The sequence below is a fragment of the Marmota marmota genome, unplaced genomic scaffold, assembly GCF_001458135.2.
Source record: "Marmota marmota marmota unplaced genomic scaffold, marMar, whole genome shotgun sequence".
Lineage (NCBI taxonomy): Eukaryota > Metazoa > Chordata > Mammalia > Rodentia > Sciuridae > Marmota > Marmota marmota.
This window is the reverse complement of record NW_025999842.1, coordinates 9,309,293-9,324,873: the sequence shown is the minus strand read 5'-3', so window position 1 is coordinate 9,324,873 and position 15,581 is coordinate 9,309,293. Positions and strand designations below refer to the sequence as shown.

Below are 15,581 nucleotides of genomic sequence, written 5' to 3'. Positions count from 1 at the left end.
TCTATTGGTCTAAGAGCTTCCCATTTTCTAACTCCTAGTTTCCTGTTTCAAACCTTTCCATTTATTAAAACTTTCATTGGGTTAAGGAACACATCTTGCAAAATGCATTGGCAGTGAAGCTGATATGGCAGGAATGGAGCCAGAAAAAAGAAAGCAAATTTGGCAAAGAATACTGCATTAGTCAAGATTACTTTGAGTGCCACTAAAACTCAGCCTGACTATGCTTTTTCCACAAATAAAAATGGATTAAGAAAGCCAGAGAGAGAAAGAGAAGAACAGAAGAATTCTGTTAACACTTCACCAAGGTATCATGGCATTTACATTTTACCTGGACAATCTTTAGCTTGCAATGAGACTACATATGGTGTGACATTATTCTGGAGGGCCTCTGTTAAGCTTCTGAATATTAAATCATGATCTGTAACATTCACACCTGTGGAGTAATACATCAAAATTATACCATCATTTTTAGTAATGCTTTTACAACAAAAGTTATTTCATGCATCAAGCAAACTGCTAAGTGAAACATTTTAAAAACATGATTCATAATAGAATCCAAGAAAATATACCACATAAATGAAGAAATAGCCATTAATAGATTACCTAAATGTTCATACTACAATGAAGCTTTATAGATCCTGAAAGTCCTCCAAAGGCTCATCCCTGTGTTAAAAGCTTAGTCTCTAGCTGTGGCAATTACTGAGAGGTCATGGAACTTTTAGAAGGTGGGGGTCTAATGGAAGGATGTTAGATCACTGGGGTGATACCCTTGAAAGGAAGGTTGGGACCCTGGCCCCATTTCTCTCTGCTTCAAGCCAACATGAAGTTAACTTTGTGCCACTACGTGCTCCCCATCAAAATGTACTGCCTCAGCATGAGCCCAGCAACAAGCCAAGTGACCACAGACTGAAACCTCTGAAACCACGAGCCAAAATAAACTTTTCTTCCTTATAAATTATCTCAATATTGTCACAATATTAGGAAGCTACACAGCTTTGTAACAGATGTTTTTTGTTCAAAAAATATTTATCACAACTCCTCTTTTAAAAAATTACTACAGATATGTAGTCAACCTTTGAAAATATCTTAGGAATAATTTCATTACTTAGTCAAATTCATAAAGATCTCTTTAATCAAACACAAGGGGCTACGGAATCCAGCCTTATTATGTCCCTGATTTAACAACTAAGGAGAATCTAACTATAATTCTATTAGCAATCATAGTACTAGATAAATAGAAAAAGTCTGTACTAAGCTAATTCTTGGGGGTAGAGCCTAAAAATAAATTAAAACTATATGATTTTGATATTTACCAAACTCTCCGTTCTCATTCCTGCTAGTCAATTTTAATGCATAGTAAGAATTGGGTGGAAATTTCCCTACCACTTTGGGAATAATTCTATTAATTGACATCTTGCCTAACAATCTGATTTCTAGAAAGTCCCTTCTACTTGGGCAGACATCAGCAGCACACATTTTCAAACTGTGGTAGTACTTCCACTGCTTAGAAAGAAAAATTTCAGAATCATTCATGCCAGCAATAAGCACTACCCCTGCCAAAAGTCAAAACATAAGAATATTATTTTTTAACTTTTCTGAATTTTTTTCCAGACTATTTTTTTAAATCGCTATATGTACCTTTTTGAAAACAGAGTATGTGCAACTGTACCTAACCCCTCTTTGAGTGCAGAATTATTTTATGGTATTATACTGTTTCTAGCATTCATCATAGTCTTTGATTGTAATACTGCATGTCTGGACATATTTGGGAGTTCAGTTAAACACTGCCTCATCCTGTCTTTCACTAACTAACTTTATGAGCTATATGTAACATTATGTTTCTTAAAACAATGAACCTGTCTATTGCAAATAGGATAATTAACGATGTCTTTAACTGGAAAAAATGTTCTCCTCAAACCACGATTTTGAAAAATGCAATTTCCATTAGCTTTTCTCTTTTTTGGCAGGGCTTTAAATCTCTCACAGCAAGCTATCAGGCTATCCCTCTTGACTGTGCCTCCTTTATCCATCTCTAATTGTTGTAACATCTCTAATTGCTGTAACCTGGCAGTAGAAAAACAAAGCATCTAATAGAACAAGTAGTCATCACTAGGTCAAAGTTTCTCATCCATAAATGAAAGGTGTTTAAAATTAGACAGCAGGCTGTTCTGGAATGCTGGTCCATAGCATTATAAAAATCACTCCATTAAGTCTTATTACTCAGGGTGGTCTTGAGATCAGCAGTATGGCATCATCTGGAAACCTGTTAGAAATGCAGGATTTCAGGCCTCAACCCAGACCTAAAAGAACAAAAATCTGGATCCTCTTATGGTTATTTGTAATGACATCACCATGTAAGAAATACTGTCCTCAATATCAGGAATAAGATTTGAGTAATGAAGAGTATTAGAAGGAGTATTAAACAAGAGAATTAACTTCTTTTATTAAAGTCTATTAGTATAACAAACCTTAAATAAACAAATTGGAAGTGAAATGAAAAGCATATTTAAAACCCAAATAAATTCTACTTTATTTTCAAAAGGAGAGAGAAATTTGCAGGGATATGGGTGTAGATCAGTGGTAAAACATGCACTCAGCATACATGAGGTCCCATGTTCAACCTCCAGCATCAAAAAAAAAAAGGGGGGAAATGTTCAAAAAGCTGTTTAACAGAGATGAGATATAGTGATAAATATTTAAGAAATTTACAGCAGGCAATTTGTAAGCAGTTTATACACAAGCCATCCAAATCTCTTCCTAGGCAATTAATATAAAATAATTAAACAATCTGACATTGAAAAACTAAGAACATGGAATGTTATAATCTCACTCCACATATGGTTTTTAAAAAAGGTACAATAATCTTATCTACTAACACACTGGTCGTTTATTACCAAATCCAAATCTCGTATGCTCCCATAACATGTATAAGAAAAAAAGAATAAAACAAATAGTTTCCCTTGTGACAAAAAGTTGAAAAGAGCACTAGCTGAATCAATTTCTTTTAATTTTCAGTGCTATGATCAGTATTATGAAGTTTTATTGGTTTTAAAAGTATACAAACTATAGTATGTTTAATTTTATAAAGAAAAGACATAAAAAGGTGTTTATTAGAACAAGTTAGTCCCTATTATTCTCAACAATACAACCAATTAAAAAAATACATACATGTATGAACAGAGGAACATACATACCAAGAACAAGGGCAGCAACTGGAATTTCTCTATGTTTTATTTGATGTCCCCAGTCTCTTGAATTCTTCTTAAATCCAGTATGAGATTTTTGCAGAAATTCAATTAGACTGTCAAACAGATTTTTATTTAATTCTTCCTGTAGTCGCTACAAAGAAAATAAAGAAATTTTATGAATCATTATTCTGAGTAGTAATCTGAGGTGTCTTTCCTGGTGTTGAGATATTCTAATTTTCTTTTCCCTTTGAATGTTCAAAACTTTTAGTCTATGAAATAAACTAACAATAGATTAAGAGGAAGAATAAAGCATATAAAGGTATTAACATACCACGAGTCACACAAAGTATGAGACTCAAAGTCAAGATGGTTGAAGCTTAAATTTCATTTTGAGCTACAGAAAGAAATAGGGGCTTGGGCCTGCTGAGGGTATATGAGCATGGGGGCAGTGGCAACATGTTATAAAGGGTGGGAAGAAAATGCACCAAAGAAAGATTATATAGGTAACGTTATTTTATCATTACACAGATAAAATCTCACAGATAACAGTCATTAGAAGGCCACCTGTGGTAATTTCTGGCTGGGCTAGGTGTCAGATTCCAAATCTCTTCTTCCAGAGGAAAGATCTTTCCTAGGGAGATGGGAGGTGTCAGAGAGAAAAGCATCTGCCTGAATTCATAGTTTACTTCACTAATGTAGACAGATATAAATTTATTTTTACAAAGCAGATTTTCAGAGCCATTCCCATGTCTGAACCTCTTGGAATAACCATCAGAAAATATAATAAAGAAGAATATTTTGGGGTGCCCTATTTTGATCTTCCTCACTGATTTTAGAAGGAAAATTATCAATGATTCAATTCAAATATTACATAAAAAAATGACCTAAATGATTGAAATATAGATAAAATAAAAGTTAAATCGCTAGTGATTAGTGCTTTGAATTCCCCCATTTAAAAATTCCTCTAATTTATTCATTCAATATTTATTTATCACCTTATGAATGAAAGCATTCTCTATCCTAAAAAAAAAAAGAAGAAATTAGACAAGAAAACTTGCAACTAAAACACACAACAATTGATAAGAGCAGAAGCATCTAATGTAAGCTGAGAAGGTAATATATTTGAATTAAGCCATTAGCAGATGATAGAGGACAGGAGACAAAGGCAAGTTAGAAGGAATGAGGACTTAGGGATGCAAGGAAGGAAGAAAGCACTCAACATCTGGAGAACCACAGATATAGCTAAGCATAAAAAACATAAGAAGTGCTAAAAAAAGGAAAATGGACAAAATGTAAGAGTCTAAACCAATAACAAATATATATGATGTTTAAAGATTTGGATTTTATGGGCTGAGTTGTGGCTCAGAGGTAGAGTGCTTGCCTAGCATGCAGGAGGCACTGGGTTTGATCCTCAGCACCAAATAAAAACAAAATATTGTGCCTACCTATAACTAAAAAATAAATATTAAAAAAAAAAGATTTTGATTTTATCCTGTGGAGAATGCTACTGAAGGAATGTAAGGGAGAGATATGATTAAACCAATGTTCAGAGGGTTAATCTGGTAGCACTGTGAATGCCAGATGAAGAATCAGGGAGGGGGATTGGAATAGGAAAGACAGTGGAATGAATCTGATGTAACTTTCCTATGTACACAAATGAATATACCACAGTGAATCTCAACATCATGTACATCCATAAGACTGGAATACTAATTACAATAAGATATATTCAATGTTTGTATAATAAATACTTCAAAGTAGACTACTGTCATGCATTAATTAAAAAGGAAAAAAAAAAGAATCAGGGAGGCTGTACTGGCAAAGGTGCTGTATGAAAATCTCCAGTAGACTGGCATAGGATTGTTTGAGGGCCAAAAGAACTTACAACAGATCTGAAAGATTTGACATCAGTTAGGGACACCAATGGGGGAAATTTTGACAATCCAGTTTAAAAAGGAAAAAGGCTTAAACTGTAAACCACAAAGTCAAATATCTTTAAGGATTACATGGAACATACAAACAAGCAAAGCTACTAGGTGAAAAGCAATAAAGATTGGTAGAAAGCAGTAACAAGATGGAAGTTCATAGCTCTCTCCAAACCATTCAACTGTTTGTTTAACAACATGTTGGTCAAACAGAACAAGTCATTAGCTTAAGATGTTGGCCCTAGAGCTACCAACTTGCTACTCTGGAGAAATGCCTTGTTCGGAGCTGTAATATAAAGAGCTTGGTAATGATATAAAAATAAAGGAGTGATGGAGTTTAGAAATAGCTTAATTTAACACCTGTGTAACTTGCTAAATGAATGGATAAGAGTGCCACCACCTGAAAGCTCCTTGCCTTACCAGCTATCGTGCTCCAATACCTAAAGCTATGCCTGATATTTGGAACATGAGGAGTTTTTTTTCCTAGTTTATGAAGATTATTGACCAATATTTCCTATATTTCATTAATACTCATAAATTGGTGGAAGGATGGGAAGCAACAAACATGGGATTTACAGTACTAAGAGAAATGTTAACAAAAAAGCATTCACCTCAGTTTCATATTTCATCTGTTCCCACATCAAGTGATAAGTTTCGAATCGAAGCTTGCTGTCCTCAGACTCATTTTTGCCTTTATTAAAATAGTCCTCTAAAAACACAGAAAGAAGTAAGTTGGTTTATTTTCTAATACAGTAAAGTTAGAAACTGTGTGCAAAGCCACAGTAAGTGACTGAGGTGGAATTTTTTTGCTTTACGGACCAGTGTAAATCTATATCTATTTGGAGATATATATCTGTATACCTATATATAGATATATATATTTGAAATAAGAAATATTCCCTATTCATTGTATTTAATTTTGTTTATATATCTTATTTTTGTGTTAATATATCTTTAAGATTAACAATATCTTTATTTTTGGGGAGAGGGGTTTATACCTGGGATTGAACTCAGGGGCACTCAATCACTGAGCCACATCCCCAGTCATATTCTGTATTTTGTTTAGACAGGGTCTCACTGAATTGCTTAGTGCCTCACTTTTGCTGAGGATAGCTTTGAACTAGTCCTCCCAACTCAGCCTCCAGAGCCATTGGGATTACAGGCATGTGCCATGACACCCAGCAACAATATCTTTAATTTTTAAATTGTATTTCTCCATTACTTTTGAATTTCTAACAGTTTTATTTAATGGTTTTTGGCCTGAGGTATATACAATTAATATTAATTTTTGTTTTTATCCTACAATCTCATATATTTTACTTTCACATGTTTGCTTTGAAATATCTATTAAATGACTCTTCCTATTAATATTCTTATTTTTTATTCTATTGACAGTTTAGTCCAGCCTTTCTTTTAGTCTTTCTGTATTATTTTATATACTTTCCTCCAATGTCAAAATACCTTTTATTGCAATGGCTTTCAAACTCTCTAAAACCACTATCCACATTAAGGAATACATTTTATATTATAATCTGATACACATATGCATAATAGAAATAAAAGAAAAGTTCCACAGAACAATTTTATTCTTATGTAATAGCAAACATTTTCTTTTCTGTTTCACGGCCCACTAAATCAATTTCATAACTAACCTGTGCATTATGACCAGTTTGAAAAAAACAGACTTATTCATTCCATGAATCATCCTTTCTCTCACTGATGTGAGATACCCTTTTAGTCTAAATATTTCTATATACTTTAAACTACTTTTGAACTTCATCTTTGGTTCTACTGAATGCAATTCTATTTCTACACCAATTCTGAACTGTTTAAATTACTGCCACTTTTTGTATGTTAGGACATTTTAGTATTGACTAACATTTAGGTCTTTCTCACATTGCCACCAAACAATGTTATTCTTCAAAAAAACTTAAAAGCTTAGGCTGTCCCATCAAATTAATTTATAGCAATTTTACCACTTCTCAAAAACAATTACACTGAAATTTTGACTAAATAATATCAAATTTATAGACTGATTTGAGAAATAACATGTTTAAGATGTTTTTAAAAATTCACACCCAAAAGCATCATATATTTCTTTCTTATTCAAATATTTTACAATCTTTATAGTTTTCTATATTCCTTCATATTTCTTGTTGCTTAAGGGTAGATATTTTATCACAAAAGTAAAGGTTTAATGGTATTAAATTTCTACCACTTGGGCTGGGGTGTGGCTCAGCGATAGAGGACTCGCCTAGCTCATGCGAGGCCCTGGGTTTGATCCTCAGCACCACATAAAATAAATAAACAAAACAAAGGTATTTTGTCCAATCAGAACTAAAAATAAATATTACCTAACTAACTAAATAAATAAATAAATTCTTATCACTCATATTCTAACATCAAGTTCCAAAGTTAATTGATAGTTGATTGAAAGTTCCTTTCATATTAAGAAACTTTCCAATTGTAGCAGATTCAGTTCTTAACAAATATTGAGTTGTGATTTTATCAAACATCTTAGAAAACATTCAAGTCATCACCTGATAAAATGACAGTTATAGTACTGAAATGCAAACAAACAAACAAATAACCAATACTATTAAGAGACAAAACGGCATAACAAGGTAGCCTTAGAAAGTCCATCATTATTACCTTACATTTTTTCAGAGGAGGGAAAAAAACTGAGAAAGCATAGTTTCTTTGGGACTACGTTTATAAGGGTGTCAAGCTCTTGATCAGTTTGCTCCTCTATTAACAAGAAACTATAAGTCATATTCTCTATCTACCATTACCCCCAAAATTAGACCATTATTTCAATATTTTTATTCCTGAGTACAGATTTCAGCTAGTCTCAGATTAAAGGATTAACATCTTATCACATGATGGTTTAGAAAAGTCCCATTCTACACATTCAAGCTGTTCAATTCCTTAAACAATGGTATTCAAAATTAATACATGGGTATGCTTGCATTTACATCATCGTTTTTCTTTTTCTTTTTTTTTTTTTTTTAATATTTATTTTTTAGTTTTCGGCGGACACAACATCTTTGTTTGTATGTGGTGCTGAGGATCGAACCCGGGCCGCATGCATGCCAGGCGAGCGCGCTACCGCTTGAGCCACATCCCCAGCCCCTACATCATCGTTTTTCCACTGGGATTAATTTCCACAGTGCTGAATAATGAAGATAAACACTCCATATGCTTTTGAGAAACTTTTGAAAAATTCTAATACCTGGGCCCCAATCCCAGACCTTCTAATTCAGTTGATCTAGGCTGAGATCTGGCATGGGTATTTTTAATCCAATTAGGTTCCATCCTACCATTTGTGGGACAGTTATAAAAACTTATTGAGTAGGTATCTTTAAAATTAATATTTATGTTTTTAGAGTTCTATTCTTTTTGAGAAAATAGGTGAATCATTGGTGATAATATTAATGATATCATTATTTTTAATTATAGTAAATTTAACTTATAGTAAATTATATAATAAGCTCTAGGTTATAGTTTTCAGTTGACATTGAAAATTATCAATTTCACTGAAATATCTGCAGAATTGAAAACTTGGAACTTAATGGGTTAAAATTTTTTCCAAATTGAAATCTGAATAAGGACTGTGGATTATATCCATATCAGTTTTCTGGTTGTGAAAATGTACTATAATTATATAAGATATGATCACTGGCAACAAACAGATAAAGGGTACAAGAGAACTATCACTACTAGTTCTTACAATCACATGTGAATTTATAATTTAATTATAAATTAATTAAATTTTAAAAAGCTCCCCAAATAATTCTAATGTGCAGCTACGAAAGAGAACCAGTGCAATGAACACTCTGTATTTAACACTAACATTCTGATTTATTTGAAGATGTCCTATTATCTTGATCATTAAATAGGTATCTAGAAATAAATGAAAAAAGTGAAGATGGCATCTTTTTTCAATAATTTTTAAGGTATAATTTGCAAATACACCCATTTTAACAACTTGGTAAGTTCTGGCTCAATATATACTCATATAACTACTCCTAAATATAGAACTCAAAATAGAGAACATTTTCATAACTGAAAATAGTTTCCTTTTGTCCTTTTTTTTTTAAAAAAAATTTTTTTAGTTGTAAATGGACACAATATCTTTGTTGTTGTTGTTGTTGCTGGGGATTGAACCTAAAGACTTGTGCACACCAAGCAAGCACTCTACTGACTGAGCTATACCCCCAGCACTCCACAATATTTTTTTATGTAGTGCTGAGGATCGAACCTAGTGCCTCACACCTGTGCAGCAAGTGCTTCTACCAATGAGCTACAGCCCCAGCCCCTTCTTTTATACTTTTGTAATCAACTCCTCCTACCTTATGAAGCCACCAAGACTTTTAAGAAAAATCTGGGTTTTGTTTCTTAGGTACTGGGGATTGAAGTCAGGGGCATTTAATCACTGAGCCATATCACCAGCCCTTTTCATATTTTATTTAGAGACAGGGTCTCACTAAGTTGCTTAGGGCCTTGTTAAGTTGCTGAGGCCACCTCTGAACACCAATCCTCCTACCTCCTGAGCCACAGGGATTACGGGCATGTGCCACAGTGTTCAGCTGGGTTTTTTTCTTAATTCTTTTCTCTTTTTACCCACATGTGTTTCTAAGTGATTAAAATCTACTGCTTTAATAATATGACTATGTGGGGGCTGGGGATGTGGCTCAAGAGGTATCGCGCTTGCCTGGCATGCGTGTGGCCCGGGTTCGATCCTCAGCACCACATACAAAGATGTTGTGTCCGCCGAAAACTAAAATAAATAAATAAATAAATATTTTAAAAAAAAAAAATAATAATATGACTATGTGAATCTGCGATTTAAATCCATCTGCTAAATAATTTATTAAATTCTAGTTGGAATAAAGAGTAACAACAACAGTGCAAGACCCCCTGTGCATATGAGATAGAAAGCACAAACTGGTAGAAAGGGTAAAAAACAAAAACAACAACAACAACAAAAAAAACATAAGAGGCAGCAACTCTGGGCCACCTAAAAATATGTAACAGATATTTTTGCAGTTTTTTCCCCTCCTTCAGGCTACTGAGGTCTGGGAGTCTCAGAACATGACTATAAGGATGAGTTGGTGACCATCCCTGATAATACAGATATTATTGTCTCACAAACTTCTGCATGTCAGGTTTTATAGGCATGAAAAACGAAGAGAAAAACTTCTTAATAAGCCAGTCTAGTCTTTCATTCTATAGACAAAAGAGACCTGGGGAAAGCCAAAAGAGCCATGAAAAGGTCATACAACTAGTTAGGGTCAGGACCATTCTCCAAGTTTCTTTAATTCTAGCCCAGTTATTCCAAACCTTGTGCTTCCATAATCTGGCAGAATTATTGTAACAAATCCAGACTATGTTTTTTTTTTTTTTTTCCCCTCAACATGTATTGGTGTGCACAACCCTTATCCCTGAATTAGAACATACAACATTCTTTTTAATACCCATGTAGTTACTAAGCCCTTTACTATGTGTTCCATACATGTGACTTTTCTTTCATCTTATTAAGTTTATTTATAAAATGAATCATGTCAAATTTTTAAGAATGTTCAAATTTAATTCAGAAATATATTTAAATTATATTTAATTCAGAAATACTTTAATTCAGGAATAATTCCTATATAAATTTCACTAGAAAACAAATGTAAATTTGGACTTTTTCTTTGGTTTCCACATCATTTTATTTTCTATTATTTCTACTATCGTTAGACATCTATTGCTAATCAGCATTTATAATTGATTTGATTATTTAATTATTTAATCAAAGTCCAAAATATTTTCCTAGGATAAACTGATGCTCATTTTTCTTTCTTTGTTTTTTTTTTTTTTTTTGGTACCAGGGATTTTAACCAAAGGGTACTTGACCACTAAGCCACATCCCCAGCCCTTTTTATTTTTTGAGATAGGGTCTTGCTAAATTGCTTATGGCTTCACTAAATTGCTGAGGCTGGTTTTGAACTTGTGATCTTTCTCTCTCAGCCTCCTGAACTGCTGGGATTACAGGCAAGCAGCTGGGATTACAGGCGTGGTAGCCTGGCTAATTTTCATTTCTGAAGTTGTGCATGAAGAAACAATGGCAGAGAAGTCATCAAGAGAAATGTATTTCACAGTTTGCCCCGTGAAGATATATTTACATTCCCTTTTAGATTAGAACGCTAGGGTGCATATTTATCTTTTGACAAATGCCTAGGAAAATAACCTTTACATTAATAGGCTAAGTCAGTCAAGCTTAGAAAAGAGAATTACTAAATTCAATTAGATTTAGTTCTTAAAGTTTAAAAAGACATGGAGGAAGAAAAACTAAGAGATTTGATGTTAAGACACCTTACCTATTGGCACAGAGATCTTCCTTTTCTTGAAGTTTGGTTTAAACACAAAACAGCCCTTAAAAAAGAAAAAAGCATAAAGTCAATGTAGCCACAGAACTGACAAATCTGATTAACCAAATATTTTATGGCTTTTTTATAAAAGATATTTATTTCAGGTTCTAAGAAATCACATCATGTCATTCTGAATTACAGAAGGAAAATCTTAAAACAACCATCCATTCCTTTATCCTTCTTCCTATGGAATGCTCTGGTAGATCTTTAGGTTTACTCTTTGGGACCTACTCTGATAGACAAAGGAAATAAAAGCTGATGAAACTGATTTCCAGAAAGTTTCCATTTTAATAAAATTTAAGACTATGTTGCTGGTGTCCTAAGTCACAGGGGCCTTATCTCAGGGAGTCCCAATATGTGAGGTTTGGTCACTTGCCCCAAAAATCAAATGAAAAAGGCAATAAAGAAGGAAAGGAATTTTATTTATTACAGCCATACTGGGAAGACAAGGGGAAGCAAGTATCCTCTGCCAGGTCTTCTGGGGTACTAACATGAGCTTCAGGTTTAAACAGTAGACCGTATAAAAGAGTAAATATGCACAGTTAAGCAGTCTTGGTTAAACTGTGATCTGGTTTGTCATTATCTCAGGTTCTATGAAGTTCTGCTGACTCCAGGGGAGTCATTATTACTTGAGGAAGCAATTTGGTTTCCATTAAAAAATGACTGCTTCTATTCTGTAGGCAGACTTAGTTGCTGTCACAGGATAACTGGTTCTGCTTAGGGGGTGCAGTCACATTGTGGGACAATCTTCCTGAAATGTCCAACAATCGTAAAAATATCTTAGAAACTATTATCTTGGTGTCTTTAGTCTTGAAGAGGGCCAAGAGATTTTAGGCAAATTTAGGACTAACTGACCTTGTACTACCAGTTTTCAGATGGACACTCCTTAAGTGATTAACACATCTATACAGAGTTGAATAGGAATATGACCAAAAGTTCAAGATTATAAAGGTGGCAGGCAGAAAAACAAAAGCAGTAATTCCTAACAATTTATCCTTTTAGTTACCCATCAGACACCTTCAGGCCCAACTGAAGAGTCAATGCTTTTAAGTAAAAGCATCTTCTAAGACCTTATTACAAGAGGAGAAATAACATTAAGATGAAGATCAAGAAAATTGAAAGTAGGGCTGGGATATAGCTCAGTGGCTCAGTGCTTGCCTAGCATGTGCACAAGACCCTGTGTACAACAGTAGCACTTTACCATTCCAAAAGAAGTCCTTATTATTTAACTAAACTCTAAGTACTTAGAACTTTGACAAACAAATAGAAAACTCTGACTACCATTTCATCCTACAACTTTCTTCAACCAATAAAAGTCTTATTAATTTATCCACTAAAGTTTGACTCAAAACTAACCTTGTCTGTGAAACCTTTCCCAAGTCCCTAGTGAGAAATGTTCCTTTCCTTAGATCTCACAGTACTTTAACATCTTCATTTGGCTTTGTTTTGAATCACTTTCACTGTAAATCAATTATTTTGGGGTGTATCTCTCCAAGTAAATAGTGAACATCTTCAGAATAAAGACTGTATTTTATTTATAATTATTTCCTCAATATTTAGAATAGTGCTAACATGTACATTAGGCAGTCAGTATTTAGAAGGAATGAATGTTTGCAAATTAATGTTCTTGGCAATTTCATAACTATATTCATTGGAATTATGTACCACTGGTCTAATGTAATAATATACTGATCCTAGTGTATCCTACCAATCCTAAAGTCACACTTTATAAATACCTTCTTAAAGATTTCATTTATATGGAAAATTTAAAAAAGAATAAAAGAAATTTACCTACAAAGTCATCTCAGGATAGTGTAAGAGATAACTGTGCAAAATATAAAGTGGCCATTTGGATTCCAGGTTCAAATTTAAAACTGTGCCATATGTTCTTATTTTTGCAACTAGTGGAGCTATGTGAAATACACATTTTTAGGGCTGGGGATGTGGCTCAAGCGGTAGCACGCTCACCTGGCATGCGTGCGGCCTGGGTTCGATCCTCAGCACCACATACAAACAAAGATGTTGTGTCTGCCGAAAACTAAAAAATAAATATTAAAATTCTCTCTCTCTAAAAAAAGAAAAAAAAATGTCTTGGTGTTTGGAACAAAAATAGTGCCTACTATTATATAGCATTGTGAACTCTTTAAAAAAAAAAGAAATATACATATTTAGAAAAATCATATGGTATAATGACAAGCTTGTCATTTCATCCTTTCCATATGGACCTACAATACAGTAAAGGAAAGGTGCTCTTAAAGAAGCAAGATAGGAAGAGTACTTAGAATGGATTCTAATATCAGGCAATGGTAGTAATATGGTTAATCACTTTGAACTGCTAGTAAAGTGATGGTGTTAGATACGAAGGAAGAAATCTAGAAGGAGGGCAACAGCCACAAAACATCATAATATGACAGAGAAGTGAAAGTACTTAGAGGTTAAAAAATAAAATGACAGAAACTTCATGTATCTGTTCTGACATGGTAGCCATGGTCACATGCAGTTATTAAGTGCTTGAAATGTGGTAGTACAAATGAGAAACTGAATTTTTAAATTAAATATTACTTTAAATTTAAATTTAGCCACACGTGGCTAGTGAATACTTCACAGGACAATACAACTCCAGAATCTATCTTCTTGCCCACTACATTTTGACTTGCAAACCCTTACCACCTAGGTTTACCATATGAAGGAGGTCTATATGATCCCGCCCCCACACCTGCATTACTTTTCCAATCTCATTTTCCCTAATGTTCCTGCTTTCTCCAATTTTGATGACACTGACTTTGCAATTTCTTTACAATACTTTATTTTTTGCTGTCTATTCCCTGCCCTCCCTCCCCCCACCGCCAAAGAAACATGTTCTCTCTGTTCTCCTTCCTCAAAACCCATGCCTGACAAACTTCTAGTCATTTTTTTGTAGGTCTCAGCCAAAGTGTCAGTTTCTCCAAAAAGTCTTCGCCAACCCTTAACAATCTATATTAGGTTCTTCTCTCTCGTCCATCTCACTCAGAACTTTTTTCTTTCACAAGTGATCATCAGCCTGTTAGTGTCTCTCTTAAGTGCAGGAACAAGTCTAATTTGTTTACCTCTGTATCTCGGTACCTAGCGGAGTGCTTTGGCGCAACAGTAAACATGAAGGAAAAAGTAGGGGAGAACGGGGCACATTCTCTGGGCATCCGACCTCCACGAATCAGGACTTAAAAGCCCACTCTGGTTGCATTGCAAGGCAGACCAGCGACCTCGTTCCCCAAAGTTGGCCTCAACTAAACCTGAGGCAAAGACGCCCGAACTGTCTGCCTCTCCCTCCCATGGAGCCAGGGAACAGAGAGGCCTGCATAACCTCCAATAAATCCCTTCTCCAAAGAGGAATGAGGCGGCGGTGAGGCCTGGGTGAGCACCCGCCCAGACGTACCTTGGACACGGAGGACGTGGCCATGGTCCTACCGCCCGGCAGGTTGCGGATACACTCAGGATTTCCCGCGCGCCCTCGCGGCAGCGGGGCAAAGGTTAAAGACGGGCTGTTCGGCTCCTTGATTAGCTGGCGTGGCCGTCCGGGGCTGGCTTCCGGCGTGCAGAGGCGGGGCGTTCAGAAAAGGGAGGAGCGAGGCCAGAGCCAGACATGGCGTGTGGCTTCCGCAGATCCATTGCCAGCCAGGTACGGATCCCGGAGCGGGCGGAACAGGGACTCCGCGAGGCGGGGGACCCCAAGCTCATTAGCAGCTGCGGCCAGTCACTCAGTGGGAGGGTCGGTTCCGCGAAACTCTGTTTGTTTCTGCAGCTTCATTCCCTTTTCTCTCGAAGTGCAGAGGCGAGTCATGTGGAGGGTCAGGAATAAGGCAGAGATCGTTTTCTCATTGTGAAAAGTAAACTTTGAAAGGTACTTGTTGCTTCCCTCGCTCCTTTTCTTTTTATTTTTTTTAAATGTATTGTTTAGTTGTTGATGAACCTTTATTTTATTTTTATATGGTGCTGAGGATTGAACCCAGTTCCTGACACATGCTAGGCAAGTGCTCTACTACTGAGCTGCAACCCCAGCCGCCCCCCCCCCCCCCCCC

At 35.2% G+C, this 15,581-nt stretch overlaps 2 protein-coding genes across 12 annotated transcripts in view; one reads left to right on the top strand and one right to left on the bottom strand.

The window, feature by feature from the left end:
• The window catches only part of Orc3 (origin recognition complex subunit 3), a 55,611-nt gene extending 40,553 nt beyond the window's left edge, over positions 1-15,058 (bottom strand). For 3 of the 4 annotated variants that reach the window (XM_015499240.2, XM_015499247.2, XM_015499223.2), the window contains exons 1-5: positions 14,939-15,058; positions 11,476-11,530; positions 5,725-5,822; positions 3,195-3,339; positions 329-433 (exon numbers count right to left, since the gene is read on the bottom strand). In XM_015499240.2, the coding sequence (XP_015354726.1) occupies positions 329-433; positions 3,195-3,339; positions 5,725-5,822; positions 11,476-11,530; positions 14,939-14,962 (427 nt within the window). In that variant the 5' untranslated portion in view covers positions 14,963-15,058. Of the gene's footprint in view, positions 1-328; positions 434-3,194; positions 3,340-5,724; positions 5,823-11,475; positions 11,531-13,494; positions 13,545-14,938 lie in introns of those variants that run through there. The other variant, XM_048806582.1, reaches the window with a different exon arrangement.
• Positions 15,059-15,103: 45 nt separating this feature from the next.
• Rars2 (arginyl-tRNA synthetase 2, mitochondrial) overlaps positions 15,104-15,581 on the top strand; it is a 93,314-nt gene continuing 92,836 nt past the window's right edge. For 4 of the 8 annotated variants that reach the window (XM_048806707.1, XM_048806810.1, XM_048806857.1 and 1 more), the window contains exon 1: positions 15,104-15,181. In XM_048806707.1, coding sequence (XP_048662664.1) covers positions 15,146-15,181 — 36 coding nt within the window. In that variant the 5' untranslated portion in view covers positions 15,104-15,145. Of the gene's footprint in view, positions 15,182-15,304; positions 15,404-15,581 lie in introns of those variants that run through there. The other 4 variants (XM_048807098.1, XM_015499275.2, XM_048807145.1 and 1 more) reach the window with 4 other exon arrangements.